Consider the following 19,651-nt stretch of genomic DNA (forward strand, 5'->3'; position numbering starts at 1 on the left):
TGCATCTAAGTGGTGTAGCAGTTTGCTAACCATTTCCCCTTGGATTACAGGGGCTTTATTCTGCTCCCCGTCCCTGTCTTTCAGCTCAGGGGGCTGGGTGCCCCAAGTACAATTGGTCTTACTTTTAAAGACTGAGGCAAAGAAGGCATTAAGTACCTCAGCCCTTTCTTCATCCTTTGTCTCTATGTTTGGCCCGGCATCCAATAAGGACAAAGATTCTCCTTAACTCACCTTCTGTTGCTAATGTATTTATAGAAACAATTTAAATTGTCTTCTATGGCAGATGAATTGTTAGCTGGGCCTTGGCCCTTCTAATTTTCTCCCTGCATAACCTCACAACATCCTTGTAGTCCTCCTGAGTTGCCTGCCCCTTCTTCCAAAGGTCATACACTCTCTTCTTTTTTCCCCGAGTTTTAGCCAAAGCTCTCTGTTCAGGCAGGCTGGTCTTCCTGCCTGCTGGCTTGTCTTTCGGCACATGGTGAGGGCCTGCTCCTGTGCCTTTAAGATTTCCTTCTTGAAGAATGTCCAGCCTTCCTGGACTCCTTTGCCCTTCAGGACTGCCTCCCAAGTGACTCAAGTCGACCAAGGTCCTAAACAGAACAAAGTCTGCTCTCTGGAAGTCCAGGGTAGCAGCTCTGCTAAACCCCCTCCTTACTTCAAGAATCAAAACTCTATAATTTCATAATTGCTCTGCCCAACATGGCCTCCAGCTGTCACATCACCCGCAAGTCCTCCCCTGTTTGCAACCAACAGGTCCAGTGGGGCGCCTTCCCTAGTTGGCTCCCTCACCAACTGTGTCAGGTAGTTATCCTCCACACATGCCAGGAACCTCCCAGACTGTCTCCTCTCCACTGTAAGGTACTTCCAGCGAACATCTGGTAAGTTGAAGTCCCCCATGAGAACAAGGGCTAGTGATCATGAGACTTCTCCCAGCTGCTTACAGAATATTTTGTCTGCCTCTTCATCCTGGTTGGGAGGTCTATAACAGACTAGCACTATGATATCTGCCTTTAAAGTAAAAACTTGAAAAGAGCAATGAAAAAGAAGAAGAAGATGAAGAAGAAGAAGAAGATCTGCAAAAGAAAGTGTTCATAAACAATGATTTTGTGATTACCAATACTGGCAGATCTAAAAGCAATTTATCTGACATATCTAGCTGAGCAATTACCGCAGGCAAATTCTTTGCAATTATGTGCTTGAATTTGACATCAAATTTGACTTAATTTTTTTAAAAACTGTTGGGTAAATTTAGGCAATGAATTATTTACTCATCAGTTCAGCTTCCATCAGAACTGACAGTACTGTAGTGTTCAGTAAATAATCACATGAATCTTTATCACAAGGACTCTCTTGCTGTTAATAACATACAGGCCATGTGTGTACCTGAAAGGCAACTTCTCTAATATACGTAGTCCAAAGAGTCACTTGTATTTAAACATGGGTAGAATGATCAGCAAAGCTTGGTCTACAGTCTGCTGCAGTTTGAATGGGTTTACCCAACAGTTCTCAAGGGGAACTGATCAATCTGGCTGCTCACTCTTAGATACTTTGCCAGTCTATGACGGTAGTTCTGAAAGAAAAACAACAGAGATGTTTTTTAATAAGACTTGTGGTAGTGGAGGCAGAGAACTGTTAATAATAAGAGAGAAGAGTAGATGCAATTGGACAGAAGGACAAAGGGTGGTGGGCTGTTTCCAAATCTCAGGAGTGTAACACTGAACCTGTGTTTTGAGCTCTATCACTGTTTAACAAATGGCAAATAACAAGGTGACAACTTGCAAATGCCATCTCACACAGACAATATCTTTAATTTCAGTCTGGATGTTGTCCAATTTTGAAAAAGAAGAAGACAAGGTATTTCAGAAGAACATCATCCCGCCTTGTGCATTTAGTATTCTGTAAGGGGTTTTTTCCTAATTATCTCTATTCTTGGTATGCTTTTGCACTTCAAGCCCCTTTGGCTAGTGAATCTGCAAATAAACAAAGGCTTCTATCTGAAGCCAGAGGTTCCTGGATGCCTCGCAGAAGTGTTTTCATCCCAGCTGTCACACTGTGCAGTTGCCAAAATCTGTTGTGACAAATCACAGCTCTGAAGGTAGATTAGCAGGCATTTATCATCTTTGTTTGTGACAAAGAAAATGCAAATGTAGCTTAGTTTATTGTTTGTTTCACTGAATCCTACTCTCCTAAGGTGCATCACTTAAATCTTTTTGGTTTCACCCTCCCCATAATTTCACAGAACAAACATGAATAGAGCTTGTACAGAAATAACATTGTAAAAGCATAGCTTTCAGTTTGGATGATTTTCTGGGGTCAGAAATTGGACCTTCTTTTGCTGAAAAGTGGGATTAGATCAGTTGCTTATTTCTGTATCATCACACACACATCCCCCCCCCCCCCCCCCCCAATAACACTTGTTCTTTTTGAATCTAAAAAAAAAATTAATAATAAAAAAATGCATCAAAATGTTGGATAAGGAGCCACCCTTCTTTGTGAATAGATAGAAGAAACAGTATAACTCTTTTTTTTGAAGTAATAGAACTGAGCAAATATGACCTAACTCCCAAAACACAGGCCATATGCATGCTGAGTGGAAGCTGAACTATGTAGGAGATGGTTTTCACTAGACACTAAATGCAGCTGCAGGGCATAGGTACCAGACAGTGGATGACTCTGTGTGTATGAGTCTGTATATGAGCAAAAGCAGACAGAAAGAAGTAGCCAAAACCTAAAAATGTAGCTAGAAATATGTTAACATAATCCTGAAAAAAACAGAGTAAGAAGTAGGAGTAAAATAAGAATTTTGAGGCAGACTGTGTACATTCTCCATGACTAGGATGGCATCAAATAACATGTTCAGTCATCAACTTTTTCTCCAAATAGAAGTATCCCATAAGGCTCCAAAACTGACTCATCTTTTGCATCAAAAAGGATAACAATATGCTGATTAGTTGGTATTTCCTTCCAACTGAATTACACGTTTCTGAGAAAACACCAAAAAAATATGCATTCTACTCTTGTTCTGCCTACTTCTGGTGGGACTTATTACAGAAGATGAAAAATAACTGAAAAAGATCATGACTGACATTTGTCATTTTTTGACTGACATTTATGCCATTCTTTCCACATATGGAGCAATATGTGCAGTAGAAAAAGGCTCCTGCTGTTTATTAAGTGTTTTTCTTACATATATTCCTACACATTTATTTAAAAAGACAAGGTTGAAGGAATGCATCCTGTTGTTTTAGGTGCAGAGAATGATCCTTATAGAGTGAATTTATTTTATGGTGTTGAGCCAAGCTCAACAAAGTTTTGCCTCCTGCTAGTATTAGACCATGCCTCATTACAGAATCTGTTATTCTGGAGATAGTTACCACCCAGAGATTTAGACAAGTGGTTTTTCAATCTTTTAAAAAAAAATGTTCAGACTCTACACAGTTTTCCAGTGGATGTATAAAAAGCCTGTATATTTAATTTGCATTTCATAGATACTTTTTGTGACCCTTTAAAAGTAATGCATGGACTCCTCTCCATGATCTGTGAATAGAAAGTTTATGTCCACTGCTTTGGCTATGAAGACTGAAGAAATGTTATACATGAATAACAGATAAGATGTAAAACTTCAGTTTGCTTGAATCATTTGTATTTTTAAAAGTTAAAATCTTGCCCATTTTTCAGAATAAACATTCTTCTCAAGTCAGCACATTTTTCACCAGCTTTTCATCTGCACGTGCAGACATGTGAAAAGAAGAATGTAGTTCCGTGTATCAATTTCTTTTCTACAAATGGGGATGAGCCATATAATTTATAAACACAATAAGAGCAAACAGCCCACTGTATCAAAACAACTAATTGCCAGAGGCAGACTTAATACTGTATTCTGTGGGGAAATAGTGTTTGCATTTCCCATAAAACAAAAGATGACGTCTTCCTAATTCAAAATCAGTGGCAACTCTGCCTTTGATTTTATTTGGAATTCCCTCCTGTGCATGCCACCATCCATTTCACACAATGTTGGTGGGATACTAAAAAGGCAGTCTGCTTTCAAACTTGTAATATAAAAATATTGAGAATCAAATTCTGTTCCCTCCATGTAAATACGAAGGGGTCACCTGGAGCCACTAAACTATTAAGGGCTAATATGAGTGTAAGTGAAAGTTGGATCTAGCCTAGGATTTTTTTTTTACTATAGAAAGTGCATTCTTCCTTGCAGCTGTTGGGTGATATGGGGGGGTGGGGGGGTGGGGGGGTGGGGGTGTAGTATGAACATTTGATGAATTAATTCATAATGTGCAATAGCTGCTAAAGTATGTGAAAGATCCTCACAAGTGAAAGATGGAAGAAGTCAGAGTTGTTCTGATCTTCTCTTGCACAAGTCTTTGAGAGGTAGTTTATGCTTCTGCAAGCAATGTTCAGTATACCACATACCACATTAGTTCTATAATAGTAAATGGCTGTGGTACCAAGCACCCATTACAATTTCTGCAAGAGCCAAACAGAAATTTCTTTGCTCCTTAAAAATGTTCTCTAGGTCCACACAGTTTTCAAGGAGTTTCCTCATTGTTGTTTGGTGTGATAACAGCTGTAGTTCTTCTGCTCTCCCTTTCTGCTGTCACTTGCTCTGCATTTGGGAGGAAGTTTTAGGGAGTGAAGGCATAGCTACTGCCACCCTAGGACTGTCCAGCATAAGAGCAAAAGAACAGTCTTCTGCAGGAGGATGCTTCCTCACCATCTCCAGTATTGCTCTACATTTACATGAGGCCCGAAGGAAGAATTTAACCAGCTGAGAAGTAAATTTTCCATTCACATGTTTAAGGTGCGAAGAAGCACACAACATATTTTACTACACAGTTGCTATGAAACAGAGACCTACAACTCTACATAGCAGCTGTTGTCTGTATGGTGAAATACATCCTTTATTTCTCCTTTAGAGAGTAGACAAGCTATTTTCACAGTTTAATCAATATGAACATAGTAACCGGACTTTTAAGCTTTTCTTAGCCTGTTGGTGTACTCACTGTAAGTGTCAAACACATCAGATGAAACAGAAAAACTGTTTTTGTTTCAAAGCTGGTTATTTTTTTTCTGTTTATTTACATATCCTAAATAAACCTTTTGGTTTGCTGGCTCCAAAATTCCTCTTACACATCTAAAAGATCTATTTGTTAGAAAATTTGCCCTATTAAGTTAGTCAGTACAGACAATGTTTCTTCTGTAGCCTTGGAGGACCTTTAGGACATAGCATATGAGTCAACCCACCTGCATCAGTTTTAAACACTAAAGCAGCATCAACATCCCATCCTCCACGGTACAGTTGGTTCATGCTGACAGGCAAGAGATACATTTTTCTGCTGCCTTTGGTCAGGATCTCTGTGCATTTTATGACATTAATGGAGCGTACGTTCTTTTCACTTGAAGCATCCACCCATTTCCTAAGCCATCATCCCACAAACATTTGTATGACCTACAGATGCATGACTTCCTCCACCAACTGGAAACTCTCCACAAGCCCCACTTCATTGGAATTCCAGCGTAGGAAATTTAAGGGAGATTTAAAGGAGATTACATGTTTAATCTTGAATTTCATAAGCATAAGAACTGTATTTACCTGAAATGAGCCCTTTATAGAGAATGTTTTCAAGCACTTTGCAACAGGAAAACTATTAAGGTGTTCAACATGATTTATTATTAATTGTGCTATATAGCACAGACAGTTTCAGGCTATATTTAATACCATAATATCTGCATTATAAAATAGAGAGAAGATTCTGTACTTCATGGAGAAACATATACAATGAAGAAAATTCTAAATTTAGAAGAACAGATTGGGTAATAGAACAGGAAAATTACCAAATATATATTTTCTTACCGGTCTCTGTAATTTTCTTAATGAGCAAAAGAAAATCAGAAAAAAAAGCTCTGTCTTACCAAAAATGATTCTCTTTAGGTAGGGTGTTATTGCATGAATGATACTATCCTATATGCCATGAGCAATCTATTAATCTAGGTCTTCTTGAAAGTGGGCACATGTAACTCCTCATCCGCATTTCTCAGCTTAGGCAGGAAAGAGGAAGACCTTGTTTCTTGTTCTGCTAGTGAATTTTCAACATTAGAAGAACTCTAATTACATCCATGAGTACTGTATTTGGGCAATATTGTAGGATTGCAACTCAGAGCTGTGCCTGAGCCCTGAGGGTAAGAAATCATAGCTGTAATCTGCTTATACTTTGGGAACTGGAGAGATCCAAGTCCATAGCACCAGAGGCAGCAGGGCTTCCCTATCACAGCAAAATGAGCTGTGATTCCACCCTTGCCCATGTCCTTTCCAGCATTCCTCACCCTGGGCTTCCAGGATAACCTCCAGGGACAACGTCTCCCATATTGTAAAGCTAAGAGTTGACCAGCAGTACTTCATGAAGAGCTGTCTAGAAGGAAGTGACAAAACAGCAGACCCATAAACAAGTATAACAGCTGAACCCAGTATTTCATTGCTGCACCTGAAGACGTTGTAAAATATACTGTATTGCTATGGCACTAAATTTTCTTAGGAGTGAAATACCATACCATTTCTGTATTCATGCTTTCCTTTTTAATATTTTTTTTTTAATGTGTTTCAAGCTTCCTTCTTTTTGTTCCCAGTTTGGCAGCTCCCAGATGACAGCATAAATATGCATTTATCTTTAAAATTCAGTTAAAAATTCAAAACATGCAAGATACTGCTTTAAAGTATGTAATCTGGTATGTAAGAATATCTCTTCAAGCTTCACAGGTATTTTCTTCAGCAGGAAAAATAAAATCCACAAGGACTTGTCCTGTTGTAGAACATTTGACAGCTTGCATTGGTAGTGAAGAGATAAAGACAGTAAAAGATGATCCAGAAGCTGGTACTAAAAATGATATATAATTTGAGTCACTCTAATTTTTCTAAAACCAAGTTGAACTCTTTTTTTTTGTCCAACTAACCTCCAGACAGTGTTTATTTTTACCATGTGAAAACCTGAATATTATATGAATGCACAGGCTTTTCATAAAAAACTTAAGTAAAAAGCCAGCATGGGCTCAGCAAATCATGTAGTGCAACTGAATAGAACATCTTTTTAAATATGTGTGAAATAAAACATATTAGTAACATAGTTGGCAATGAGTCACTTCTTGAGTACCTAAAGCATGGGATGTAAGACTTAGAGAAATATCTATTATTCTTCAGGAAAATGACTAATATTTTCAGTTAAAAGCAATGACACTTGTCAGTAGACTACTGTGATTTCAGGATATTTGTAATGGTGAAAGTCAACACTTTGTGATGGTTTCTGTCCCAGTGGCTGGCACACTGACCATCCCCACGAAACATTGAATGCAACAAATTGTACATGGAGTTTTCAATGAAATATTTGACAAAAATTGTGTCTAAAGGGGTGAAGGTTTCCTCAAGAGTTTTCAATACATGGTGCAATTTGAGAAGAAACACTCTTGCTGGAAAAGCTGCTTGTAGTTTGGCTTTTCAAAGACTGCAGCTATGGGCTTGTTCAAACTTCAACAAGCTGTTACTCTCCCGCTTTAATCCATGATCTGTACCTCCTTTTAGGATTGGTGGAGCTGTGCCAACAGTCTTCTCCTATTTTTCGGAAGTGCTTGCTCGGGAGAAACGAGGTGAACACCTGAGTTGGCTCTGTATGTTTTGGATGATTGGTGGCATCTACGCTTCTGCAATGGCTTGGGCAATAATTCCTCATTATGGTAAGAAAAACATCTCCTTGTCATTTGTAGTTCTTCTAGTATGAAAGTATAGTTTAAATTGGGGACTTCTGTCTGTTCTTAAAATACTGACCCTGCTATTAACAAAAAAAAAAAAATTCTTCCTTTTGGTGAAAATAATGAGAATAGGTTGTACGCTAAATAAAAAGGAACATATTAAAAGGCGCAAAAATTAGCCAATTCCCAAGTTTAGTTGGATCCTTTAGATTAGTGAAAACCTGGACACATCAAAATATAATTGGAGTTATTGTTGAATCTGGAGCAAATAGATGATATATAGACTTACATCAGAGAAAATAAATTTACAATTGCTGGATGTCAAATTTTTGCTCGTTTTGTTTATTCAATACAGAGATAAAATGTCAATTATACGTTCTTGAGAAAGAAGAGTAAGGACTATATTAATGTCTGCAGCACTAGTTCTTAATATAAAGCTGTGCTGAATGTTTCATTCTTAGTAGATCTTTTTAGTGGTGTAGAGATAAAGAAATTGAACAGAGTGCACTTAAATGCTGTAGGGGTGAATGAGGGCAAATAAGACAGAAAGCTTGCAACAGCTGAGGTTATAGAGACACGCAATATAAGCCACTTTGTGAAAGAGCTTTTTACTGCCCTGACATGGTTAAACGTTACGCGGAGCTACAGATTCAATTCTTAGTCTCTTGGGCTTGCCTTTTAGAATAGTTAAGTAAGTGCTCACAGGTCTCCAGGGTTGCTGAGACTGCTCAGACGTTCTTAAATATCAGCCTCTGCAAGCACTTCTCCCTGGCACTCCTCAAGACAAGTAAAGCAGTGTTGTGAGTTAGCTGGCATCCAAAGCAGCTTTCTTTAGCCGAGCAATGAGGTTTATCGCAGTTGGATAGTGAAAGAGAGGACAACTTCATAAAGTTTGCCCAAAGCAATTGGAACATTTAGCAACCGGTAATGTCCAGAAATGAATTATAATCATGCAGACTAATCAAATATCTAGACTGTTGCATGAAATTAATTTTAGAGTCCAGTAATGCAACCTGAATCTATGTCTTCAACCTGGCATTTTGGCTTTGAATTGCTGGAATCAAAGAGAGGAATTTTTGCTGACAAGACACGATGTGGACAATATATTTTTTTTCCAATTAGTAAATTGCTCTGGATGCCAAGTACCTTCTGCTTTCCTATGGATTTTTATTGTCTTTATCTTTCAGTAGAAAATGCAAACATTGTGACAGACTGATTTATATAGGTTGTCTAATTTCATTGTAGATTTTATAAATAACTCAATAACCTTTACTGAGGTGCTTTTAAAATGTCACATGGCAGTATATCTCAATGAATAATAATACACTTCCTTATACCAAAGCAGTGGCACTAGAGGGAAAAGAATATCAGCAACAGAAAGCTATGCCACACTGACTTTTTTTGTGTGTCCTTCTGCAAAAATATTTATGAAATCACTTAGGACAAAAGAACGTAAAAAATAATATTAAAAACAGCATTCTTCAGTGTTAGCCATATAAATCACTCCCGTTGCAGTGTATTAAGGAAAGTTGTAATAACCAAAACGAGGGCTAAAACGCAAGCTATAAACAACAGAAACAATCCTTTCTCTCTTTTCTAGGAAAAGAAGTGAGTTTACACATCATTTTGGCAAAATTAAACAGAATGTATTTATGGGTTTTGATGAGGTCTTAAAATTGTCTTCACTTTAAATCAGACTTTTTTCATTACCTTGTGGAGTTTAAAACCCCTGTGTTAGTTCCTAGTACAAACGTGGAATCACCCCAGCTCAGGACCAGGGGCAAACTGCTTCATTGTCATGATGCTGTGCTAAGCTCTCAGGCATTGTCATGGGCTCCCGGGACAAACCCTGCACTGGAGGGCTCGGTCACAGATTGCTGTACCCTCCTGGAAACGCTTCAGGTCAGGCAAATACCAGCGCAGGGTCTCTGCACCATTTGTATCACGTGTGTTCATGAGGAGGTTCTTGCAGTGGTATTTTCTCTTTTACAATTTCTACATGGATTCCATGGAATTATTTTGCCAGAATTAAGGAAATATACAGATTTTTCTCACTTCCAGTCCTTCTCATCATTCACATCTCCACTGACCAGAAAGCAAAACATAATTAGAAACAAATATATAGTGCATAGGGATTTTTGAGCTCTCTCTTTCTCACATAAGGAGTAAACAGAGTTGATTTTCCCACCTGAACTCAGAAGTTACTCAACAGCAGTGAATGAAGTTGCATCTGTTGAAAAGCAATAAACTGCCATTGAGCATAAGCGGAATTATTCTTACATGAATAGAAAAATACCAGGCCAACAGAGTACAATAATTTCATAGATTTTTTTCCTCCTTCTTTTACAAATTTATTCCTTTCATTTGTACTGCCTCTTATATAAGCCACTTTAAAAAGTCCTAGATTCACAGCTGATATACATTATCTAGCCCAAGGCAGCCAGTGAAGCTATCTATACAAGTTTACCAGTTGAACATTTAGCTCTTTCTCTGAGAAAACAAAGATTACATTCTCTATATGTAACAGTTTATCTCTGCTTCTGTTGAAGCAGCACAGGAGTGTCTGAAACCTGAGTAATGTTCTGAAACACAAAATAAAGGGAAGCTAACAGTTGCCTTGGCGTCAGTGTGTTGTTAAGAGAGGAATCAGCATGATGTTGTGCGGCAGTGACCACATACAGAAAGGCTAATATCATCTGGAATAAAAGCATCTCTCTCTCAGGGTTTCTTGAATTCTATAGCTGTTGGCTTTTGTTTAAAAATTGAAAATGGATGTAGACTTGTTCAGCATCTCTGAAAGAGGAGTTCAGGTGATGGAGAAGCTACTAGAAGAAACATCTGCAGAGCAATGCTTCTAATTGCTGCCGATTAACAAAGTCCCAGATTAGGCAGCTCCAAAGAAATTGCTTTATGAACTACTTAGATGAGGCTGGATAGGAAAGATAATTACCATTTTATAAATCATTTTGCAAGTGCAACTTTAAATTTAGCATCATGTTTCAAGGTAGATTAGTTCAAAGACTGTCAAATGCATCAAATGTGTATTACGATGCTCTTTAAAATATTCATTTTCAAATAACAAAAAAACTTAGGAGTGAGAAATTACATTTTGGTTTAAAACCCAGATAATGATATATTACCATCTTGTTATATCAAGTTTATGTATAAGTTTGAGGATAGGAATCAAAAAGAATTATGCAAGTTGTTCTAGCCATTTTAACCCTATAATTAAAAAAAAAAAAGGAAGTTATAAAATTATCAGTTTTAAAAAAAAAAAATGTTGCCTGCCATACACATGTGTTATTTGAAGAATCAGTCTCTTTTTATTGTAGCATATCTCCAAACTAAAAATCAGGGGAAGATGGATAAGGATTTCAGTGTACTTAATCTATCAGTTTGGCATTCTGTGTGGTTTTATGTTTTGCATATATGGTGTACACAAGCCTTTTCTGGCTTCATAAACTACATAAAGACCTTCTGAAATTGGAAACATTCCCTAGAGTATTTTGCTTAGTGGCAAACAAATATTGACCTCACTGATTTGTAAATCTTACCCCTGAACAAGAAGGGGTACACATGGCTGAAAAGAAATCAGACTGTAAGGCAGATTGTGCCGGTGTCCAGGCTGCTACAGCATAAACTGCACTTGAAATCTGAAGCTTTCCTCACACTCTAACCCCCCACTTCTGGTATTTACCAGGGGACAGAGGAGACAACCATGTCAAATAGCTTTAGTGAACAAATCTCCATGGCATGATCAGAGGCAGAAATATTACTTCCATATATATCCATCAAATTCAAATTAAATTATGCTAGATTAGTCACTAGAAGACTACAAAATTACAGAATCAAGGAAATAGGAAACATACTACTTTCCAACACACTCAATGCATAAAGCAGAGTTAAGTCTTTAGTCTAAACATTTTATTCAGAGCAGTATAATCACATTGCATAACAGATCTTTGTCTAAAGTATTCATTTTTCACCAGTAGTGTCTTTTTTCCTCTTAACAGAGGACCAGTTACTTGTGTTCATAAGAAAGGTATTTAGCACCATTCAGGGAACACAAATTTGGAGGAGAAAGAAGCAGAATAAGAAATCTAAGGAAGAGCATTCAGTTTCAGAATTGAACATTTCTTGCCTAGCTGTAATTTGTGTCTCTAGGTGTAAGTGCAAAGTACTAACTTGTTTGACGTTCTAGCAAATTTTTCCATTGCGTCTGCAAACAGCTGGTATTTTGTCCTGTGACTGAAAGAGGACAAGTTACAAATGATAATTCTACTCCAGTCTTCAGAATTTTACTAAAGTAAAGAAAGCCCTTTTTCCTGATTTTTTTTTTTTTTTTTTTTGAAGAATAACTTTTTTACAGTAACATAGAACTTAAAAATCCAGGCACAGAAGTGTCCAAACAATGGACCCATACTTGACTTGCAAAACACAGTATTTAAAATATTACTGGTTACTTCTATTTTTAAAATGTATAATTATGTCTGCTACTGGAAATTTTGTATTCTTTTCCTTGTTTGTAAAATATATGTGCTCCTACTTTTCTCTGAAGATCTTCGCCTTTTACTTTCTCCTGCCACTATTCTTGAATTAGTTTAAATGACAGAAACTGGGGCTTAGTTTAGATAGGAAAGAAGTTAGGTTTTAAATACAGATGTAATAAATTACTAACATAAGCTGCCAAATGCTGTTACAGAATCTCCATCACTGGAGGTTTTTAAGGGCACATCAAATCACAGCCTGTCCTCAATAGTTTAGGACCACGCTAAATTCACCAAACCTACTACTGGAGGCCCGTTGCCCATTCTTAATTCTACTTTCTGTAAGTAGATAAGTCTTTCCATAGGCACAGGAGTCTATAAATGGCTTCTATTTCTACCCAAGTGTAATTGTGATTGGAGTGGACAAATCGGGTTTTCTTTTGAGTCAGTGACTTGCAAAGTGGCCTGAAAAGCATGTCTCAGTTTGAGCAGAAGATTGTTGTGGTGAAGCAGATCAATTCGCCTGAAGAAATTAACTTTATTGGCAATCAAAAAGATCTTTTTATCACCTTTTTGGTAGGTGGCTCAAGAGTAATTTCTGTAGTATTTTCTATTGTCATGTTTGCTTTGTTCTTGTGTCATCCAGTTGGAGATAAAAAAGGTAAACATAACTTCAAAACTGCAATAAAATCCCCTTCCGTATGAAGCCATCATGAACTATACTGTAGTAAAATAGGCAAGGAGGTAAGCAGAGCTGCATGCAGCAGCTATGCAGATGAGGAGATGGAGATCTACTGGCTCACTTTGCAACTCAGAGCGTGTACAGCACCAGGCGGTGTTAATGGAGGAGTTAATCTCTCAGCCTGCGGCAGACTAAACTGAGAGCATGATGGACTAAAACTGTTCAGTAGCAATGAAGGCAGAAAAACTTCTGACTCTTGTATTCTATCTTTTTTTTGTTGGTCTAAAGGGTTTCTCAGTGGCACATGGCAGCAGCAGTATTGGTCTAAAAAATCCTGTGCCAATGCTATGTATTAACAGTGGGATTATAGGGCATGGCAAGTACCTGATTACCAATAAAAGCAGAACGATCTTAGGAGCCATCCATCTTGCAGCACTTCTGATGAGCAGAACTGGATCCATCTGAGGGGTGGGAGCTGCAAGTGTGGATGTAGAAAGATTTCAGTCTAGCCTGCTGGTCTCCTCCCGTTACAAGGAGACAGGGGTTTATCGAATTAGCAAAGTGGAGTCAAAAGGTTGCACTCTTCTGTGGTCTTGATTATTCCAAGATGAATGCCATGAAACAATTATTCCCCAGTACATAAATGTTACATGGTATATGTTTTGGGCAATATAAGAAAGAAGTGGAGTTTTTTCTGTTTGTCAGCATTTATTTTTGTAGAAATTGAAAGGTTAATGAATGGCTTTGGCAGTAAGATGAAAGATTAGAAGCCAGGGGGTTTTTGCTAGCAGCTTGTATAGGCTGCATTTTTTTCAACAGTAACCCATGAACTTGGGTATCTTGAAGTCTAGGTCTGGGTTGTACCCAGGTGAGTATAGAAAATTCTTCACTACTTTGAAAAATTCGGGGTTTAACCTCATTATTAGTTGTTTGTAAAAAAACCCACAATTTCTTGAGATTGCACAGATTAATATCTGTACAGCATCTTTAGGCACAATTTGGCTGCACAAATCTATAAGTTTCAAAGTGTCAAAGTTGATGGTGATGCTGTAAATAAGTGTCTGTTACTTTTATAGGTATCGCTGCATTTCAAATACTTCTTATAGTGATTTTAAATTCTGGAATGTGTGTTAGAGGTGGGTCTGAACACTGGAGGAACAGCTTGATTTCACTCATGGCTATTTCATCGGCTGCTGCCAGTGTTTCCTCAGCAGTGAGGTTTTCAGCAGCTTATAAATGTATTATAAATCATGGTTTCATCTTAGGGAAAGGGTCACCAAGTTCCTTCTTCCACCCTTCCTTTGCTGTAGTCCCCAGAGGGGAATTCAGCTATCTCTGATGCAGTGCACCCATCCAATCAAAAGACTGGGATGCGCTTACATGATTTATAATAAAAAGAGCCACACTTGACTGATTTCACATTGCTGCATCACTGCGGTGATTACACCCAAACAACCAGGGAAAGAAATTATACTCAGTAGTCATATCTAGAGAGATGATTTACTGCAGTCCTTTGTACATCAATACCGGATTAATGTGAGTTGGAAATAGGAAAAACAGTTATGTTATGGCTGTTTGACTTCCTTGGTCAAAGTTGCAACATGCTGAAATAGAATGCCATCAATTGTTTAGACATCCAAAAGGTGCGTCAGTGATGTCTTCTTTAATCTTGCAGAAAGCAAATAAGAGAAAAGCATGATTAGCTTCAAAGGGAAAAGGGATAAACGGCTTACTGATGATAAGACAAAAAGTAATGAGCTGAAATTTCTGTAAAGGGGAGGTAGTATAGATAATGAAAAATACTTTCTAATGGTGTGTTAGTTAAACATCTGAATAAAACTGCTATGGAAGTAGTGAATTCTCAGTCGCTGTAAGTCTTTAAGAACATATTTTGAGAATATTGTAGGCACCATTGTTGATTCTGATTTGGAGCAAATAGATACACTGGGTGCCCCCTCAAGGTCCCATCCATCCTTGTCCTCAGGGAACTATTAAACAGATCCTGTTGCTCCAGAGGGTGCTGGGGTAGGCCAGAAAAGAGCAAATGAAGAAAACCAAGACAAAAGGAGAAAAGAACTTCAGAAATCAGACAGAAAAAAAAAAAAAAGAAGAAAAAAAAAAGAAAAAAAAAAGAAAAAGGACCTGCATTGGACATTCAGGGCACATGTAGAAAAATGCCTGCCTATCAAATTGTTGTAGCTGGTAGCTCCAAAGGGGCTTTAGAGCAGAGAAGGTTTCTCTGCTGAATAACCTTGCAGTGGTAGAAAGAGAAATGAAAAAGTCAATCCTTATCTAATCTTGAAAATTCTGGACTCTCTATTTAAAAAACATTATTTTTTTTATTTTTCTCAAACCTTTCCCTAACACTCTGACTTTTCATGGTGGTTCAGAACAAATCCAAGCCATAGCAGCAGCTGTTTTGGAAAAATCTGAGCCCAAGGCTCCATTTTCTATTACACAGTAGCTTCTGTTCTCTTCAGAAGATCTTGAATTTATTAGTCATCCAGAACAAAGAGAGAAGCCAAAGAAGATGGCCTGGGGAACAACTGCATGTGTCTTTTCTCAGTTGTAAAAAGCCCATAAATGTACTAATAAATCTGCAGAATTTAAAATCAATATAATCTTTTTTGTTGTTGTTGTTAATTTGGAGGAAACATTTGATCCAAATTTTAAAACCAAGAGCAGCTCTTCATTTTTGTCTCTCCATACAATGGCCTTTCTGATGCATCTTCTGTCTTCAGAGTGCATGAATCTATGGATACCTTAACCAATGAAAAATACTGTTTGAGATTTAAAAGAAGTTGGAGCTTTGTTAAGGTTGAATCTGCATTTGCTATGAGACTGTCATGCTGAACAAATGGAATAGATCAGACATAAAGGCATCTACTACATAATGCAACATCTGTTGATCTATTTTGCATTCCACTAAGAGGCAAAATGATCCCTAATGTGCTATGCTTCCCCCCATACTTAGTACACTTACATTAATTTGGTATTCTGCAGGCTGAAGCTGTATCTATACTTTTTAAATCCGAGTTAATTAAAGTGGGTATGAAGCAGTTTTAATGTTAACTTATCAACTCCTACTCATGAATTGTTCTTCATTTGAAATAATCCTATGAAATTAGATTATACTGAATTTGTATACTTTAAAAAAATCTTCATCTTTTGGAACAAGAAGGATGACACAGCACAGCAGAATTTAGAACAGCTGCTTATGCAAATCCAGCTAGGAAAGCAAAACAAATCACTTTGTTTATCAGTTTTCTATTTTCTGTGCCCTAATGTAGGGTTTGATATGGTCATTTAAATGTTTATATTTGTAAGCTTTAGAAGCTTAAGTAGCTTTTAGCACATCTACTTAATGAGGAGTAAAGATGCTCATTAGTGAGCTTCAAATATAACCTTCTCCTGGGCTCTTTGGGTTGACTGTGAAAGAGAAAATTTGTTTATTGAGAGGTTCAGTAAGAAACTAGAAAGTCGTTTTGTGAGCAAAGTTATGAGGCCCAGTTTCCTAGGGGTTTCTGTCAATGTCCCTGTCATTCTGCCTAACCCTTTTCTCTCCTACCTTCCCCTATATTCCTTACAAGGTACCATGGCACTACCTTAAGTTTCTCCTTGCTTTTTTCCAGATCCCTTTCTGCTCTAGTCTCTACAGTTACCCTTTCTTGTCCCCAGCACTGTGCAATAAGAAACACTCCGCTTCCCACACCCTCACCATGCTGCTCCCTGCTGAGTTACAGCCCTGCTCCAGTCTAGCTGCTGTCAGGGAGAAGGCAACGTGTTTTGGCTTGTGTCGGACCAGTGCCAGAGGCAATGATTGGCCAGGCCAGGCCAGGGCCTGGTCCCAGTCCCCAGGCTGGCTGCAGCCGCCCTGAGAGACCACTGACTTCTGCCTTTTCCTCTGTCCTCTGATGGGCTATCTCCCCTCTGCCTGGGCAGTGCATTTCACAATGCTTTGGGGAATGTGATTATCTTTGAGACTCTATCTTCCCGTCAGATTTGATTGAAGTAGGTCGATGGCTTTAAATGATGGTAGCAGAGGAACTGACAGACAAGTGAACAGACTGTTGCAGTAAACATCACTGTCTAATGCCATACACATAATTTTCCACAGAAACTATAGTAATAGTCAATCATTCCTATGGCAATAAAACAACAGCAACTCTTCAGCCTTAGTTTTAATGGAAACTCAGTTTCACACAATGAATTGGCCTTGAGTATAAATTAAGAAAAATTATACCCAAGTTAATAAAGCTGCCTTAGACATCTGGCCAGTGGCCATCAGAAATGTCTGCAGTATCAGGCATAACCCTTGCTTTTCACGTCCAGAAACAAATAAGATGTCAATCTGATGAGATTTCTTCTTTGTTCAAATTTTTAATGTTATAAAGACAAAAAAAGCTTTTGGTTTTGTGATTGGTCTGTAACAGATGAAAAATTCAGGTGATTTGTACAGATGGGCAAAAGAAGAGGTCACTGGTCTTATTCTATGATTATTCAGATACATAATATATTAATTTTCTCTGGAACGCAGGTACAACAGTACCAATTGGTCGACCACACTTCCATATTGCCTGTCTGGCTTATAAAACTGTCTGTTCTGAAGCAGCTAGTGATTGTCCTTTGATTAACAGTTTCTTTTCACTTCAATAATATATTCTCTCTATGAATTATATATACAACTGGAATGTCATTTTTCAATTTGCAGTGCAGTTGTTTTTAAAATAAAATTAACATAATCAATTGCAGAATGGCATTGGATTTCTTTTTCAGGAAGTTTGTTTATAAATTTCCTCAAAGAAAAATATCACGTTACTTTTGAAAATCGTGCCTACTTCAGTGAAAGTAATTCCATCAAGGTATATTCAATTGACCATGCATATTTGAGTATCTGAATACACCGCCTGACTATATTCTTTGTGCTCTTATTTATAGGAGAGGGACGTGTACAAATATATGGAAAAAACCTGATCTACCTCCCCTATAGTGTTTGTGTGCTTAATATTCCTAACACAGCTGTATTTTTACAATTTCCAAAGATGCCAGCAGCAAACAGTATAAAATGAGCAAAGAGAAACAGAAAGATTTAGTAGTGAGGGCTGTGGGCTGAAGTTTCAGTTCTTGGTCTCCTCTGCTTTGATGCTGGCCAAAGTGAGGACATGCTGCTTCTACCACTCTCTGTTCATCTCTTGCTGTTTAAGTCTGTATTATCTCGTTTCCTTTCTAGTACAGGGGCTATTTGTTTTGGGGCATTGAAAGTTTTGGCCCCTCTCCTAGTTGATTCCTGAAGGTAGCATGGCCATATAATAAAAAAGCGAGAAATCACGGCTAAAGAGATCAAGGTAAGGCTCTTAGATTGTTTTATTTTCCCACAGGAACCTTATGTATTTCAATGTGATATAAGCATCTGATTCATTCATAATATCTGGATATTCTAGGCTCTGTAAGGTAGTCATGAAACTTTACAAAAGGAAAAATATAATATAATGCTCTGTTTATTTAATATATTGTATTTTCCTTGTTCCCTTTGATAATTACATTTCAAACACTGTGACTGCCTCTCCACAGGTGAAATCCAATTCCCACCTCCACCACCCCTTGAATAGCTATGGTAGATTATAACTGAGGATCATTAGTACTTGATTTCTGAGTGTAAATAATATTTGTGTTGGAAGTGTTTGACCAAAGTTTGAAGTCAAGACTTCTGATCCATGGTTCACAGTATGTACAGAAAAGCTCCATGTATTCAACTGACCAGGTTTGTTTAATGGACTACTGTTAGATTAGAAGATAATTCTTAGAATGCACATCTGGTCTATTTATTAGATCACATAAACTCCCTGTTTAGTCTATCTGTCTCTCTCTTAGTGATAGAATATTGCTCCTTTTTGTTAAAAAAAAAAAAAAAAAGAGGCAAACTGAATATCAAAAAAGGAAATGAGACTTAGATCACAGCACTGAAATGCTCATTTTAAAAAAAGATTTTTCTTGCAACAGCTTTCAAACTAATAAAATATAATAAAGTTCAATTTTGAAAGAGTTTCTTGAATTTCATAGATGTTCTGTTGTTACACCACAGCAGCATGCGAAAGGTAAAACAAATGCATGACGTAAAAGATACGTCCTCTCTGTATTCTTCAGAAAATGTTCCAGCATTTCAATGATAATATTGTTTGTAAGTTAGGCTAGATAAGAAGACCCCATTTTCTTTTCATAAACTGCAGTGTTTTATTGTGCCTCTTTCTGATTGTCTTTTTTGATTAATTGCTTCTCTTCTGTTCTTCACCATGAGCCTGTCATTTAAATATCCTTAGTCCAGATGCACATAAATCACTGAAAGTCCTGGACCAGGATGGAAGCACTTATATTTTCAATTAGCTTCCACATTTAACAGCTGCTGTTAGTAGTGTCTACAACAACTCGTCATGCCAAATACAACACAATTTGTGAGCTCAAAGCTATGGGTAGGCTGTGGAGGACACCACCCAAAAATACACAGATATCATTGTATATGTGTTTTGCATATTGGTAGGACAACAGTATAATCAGATTTTGTTGCAGACAAGTGGTTTTTTTGACTTAGTTCATAATGACTACTGCATAGGGCATTTGGCAATATTATATTGTCTACTTATAAAAACAGATTTTGCCTGCTGTTGATGGGTTGCTCTTATTGTACTCTTTAGCACTGTCCAAACAGATATTTTGAACTTTGTACGCAAACCAC

The 19,651-nt window shown here is 37.6% G+C and overlaps 1 protein-coding gene across 1 annotated transcript in view; it reads left to right on the forward strand.

Moving 5' to 3' along the window:
* SV2C (synaptic vesicle glycoprotein 2C) overlaps window positions 1-19,651 on the forward strand; it is an 86,253-nt gene that overhangs the window by 29,474 nt on the left and 37,128 nt on the right. Inside the window, exon 3 of the mRNA XM_049794666.1 lies at window positions 7,586-7,737. Coding sequence (XP_049650623.1) covers window positions 7,586-7,737 — 152 coding nt within the window. The remainder of the gene's footprint in view (window positions 1-7,585; window positions 7,738-19,651) is intronic.

This window comes from Accipiter gentilis, chromosome Z (assembly GCF_929443795.1).
Source record: "Accipiter gentilis chromosome Z, bAccGen1.1, whole genome shotgun sequence".
Lineage (NCBI taxonomy): Eukaryota > Metazoa > Chordata > Aves > Accipitriformes > Accipitridae > Astur > Astur gentilis.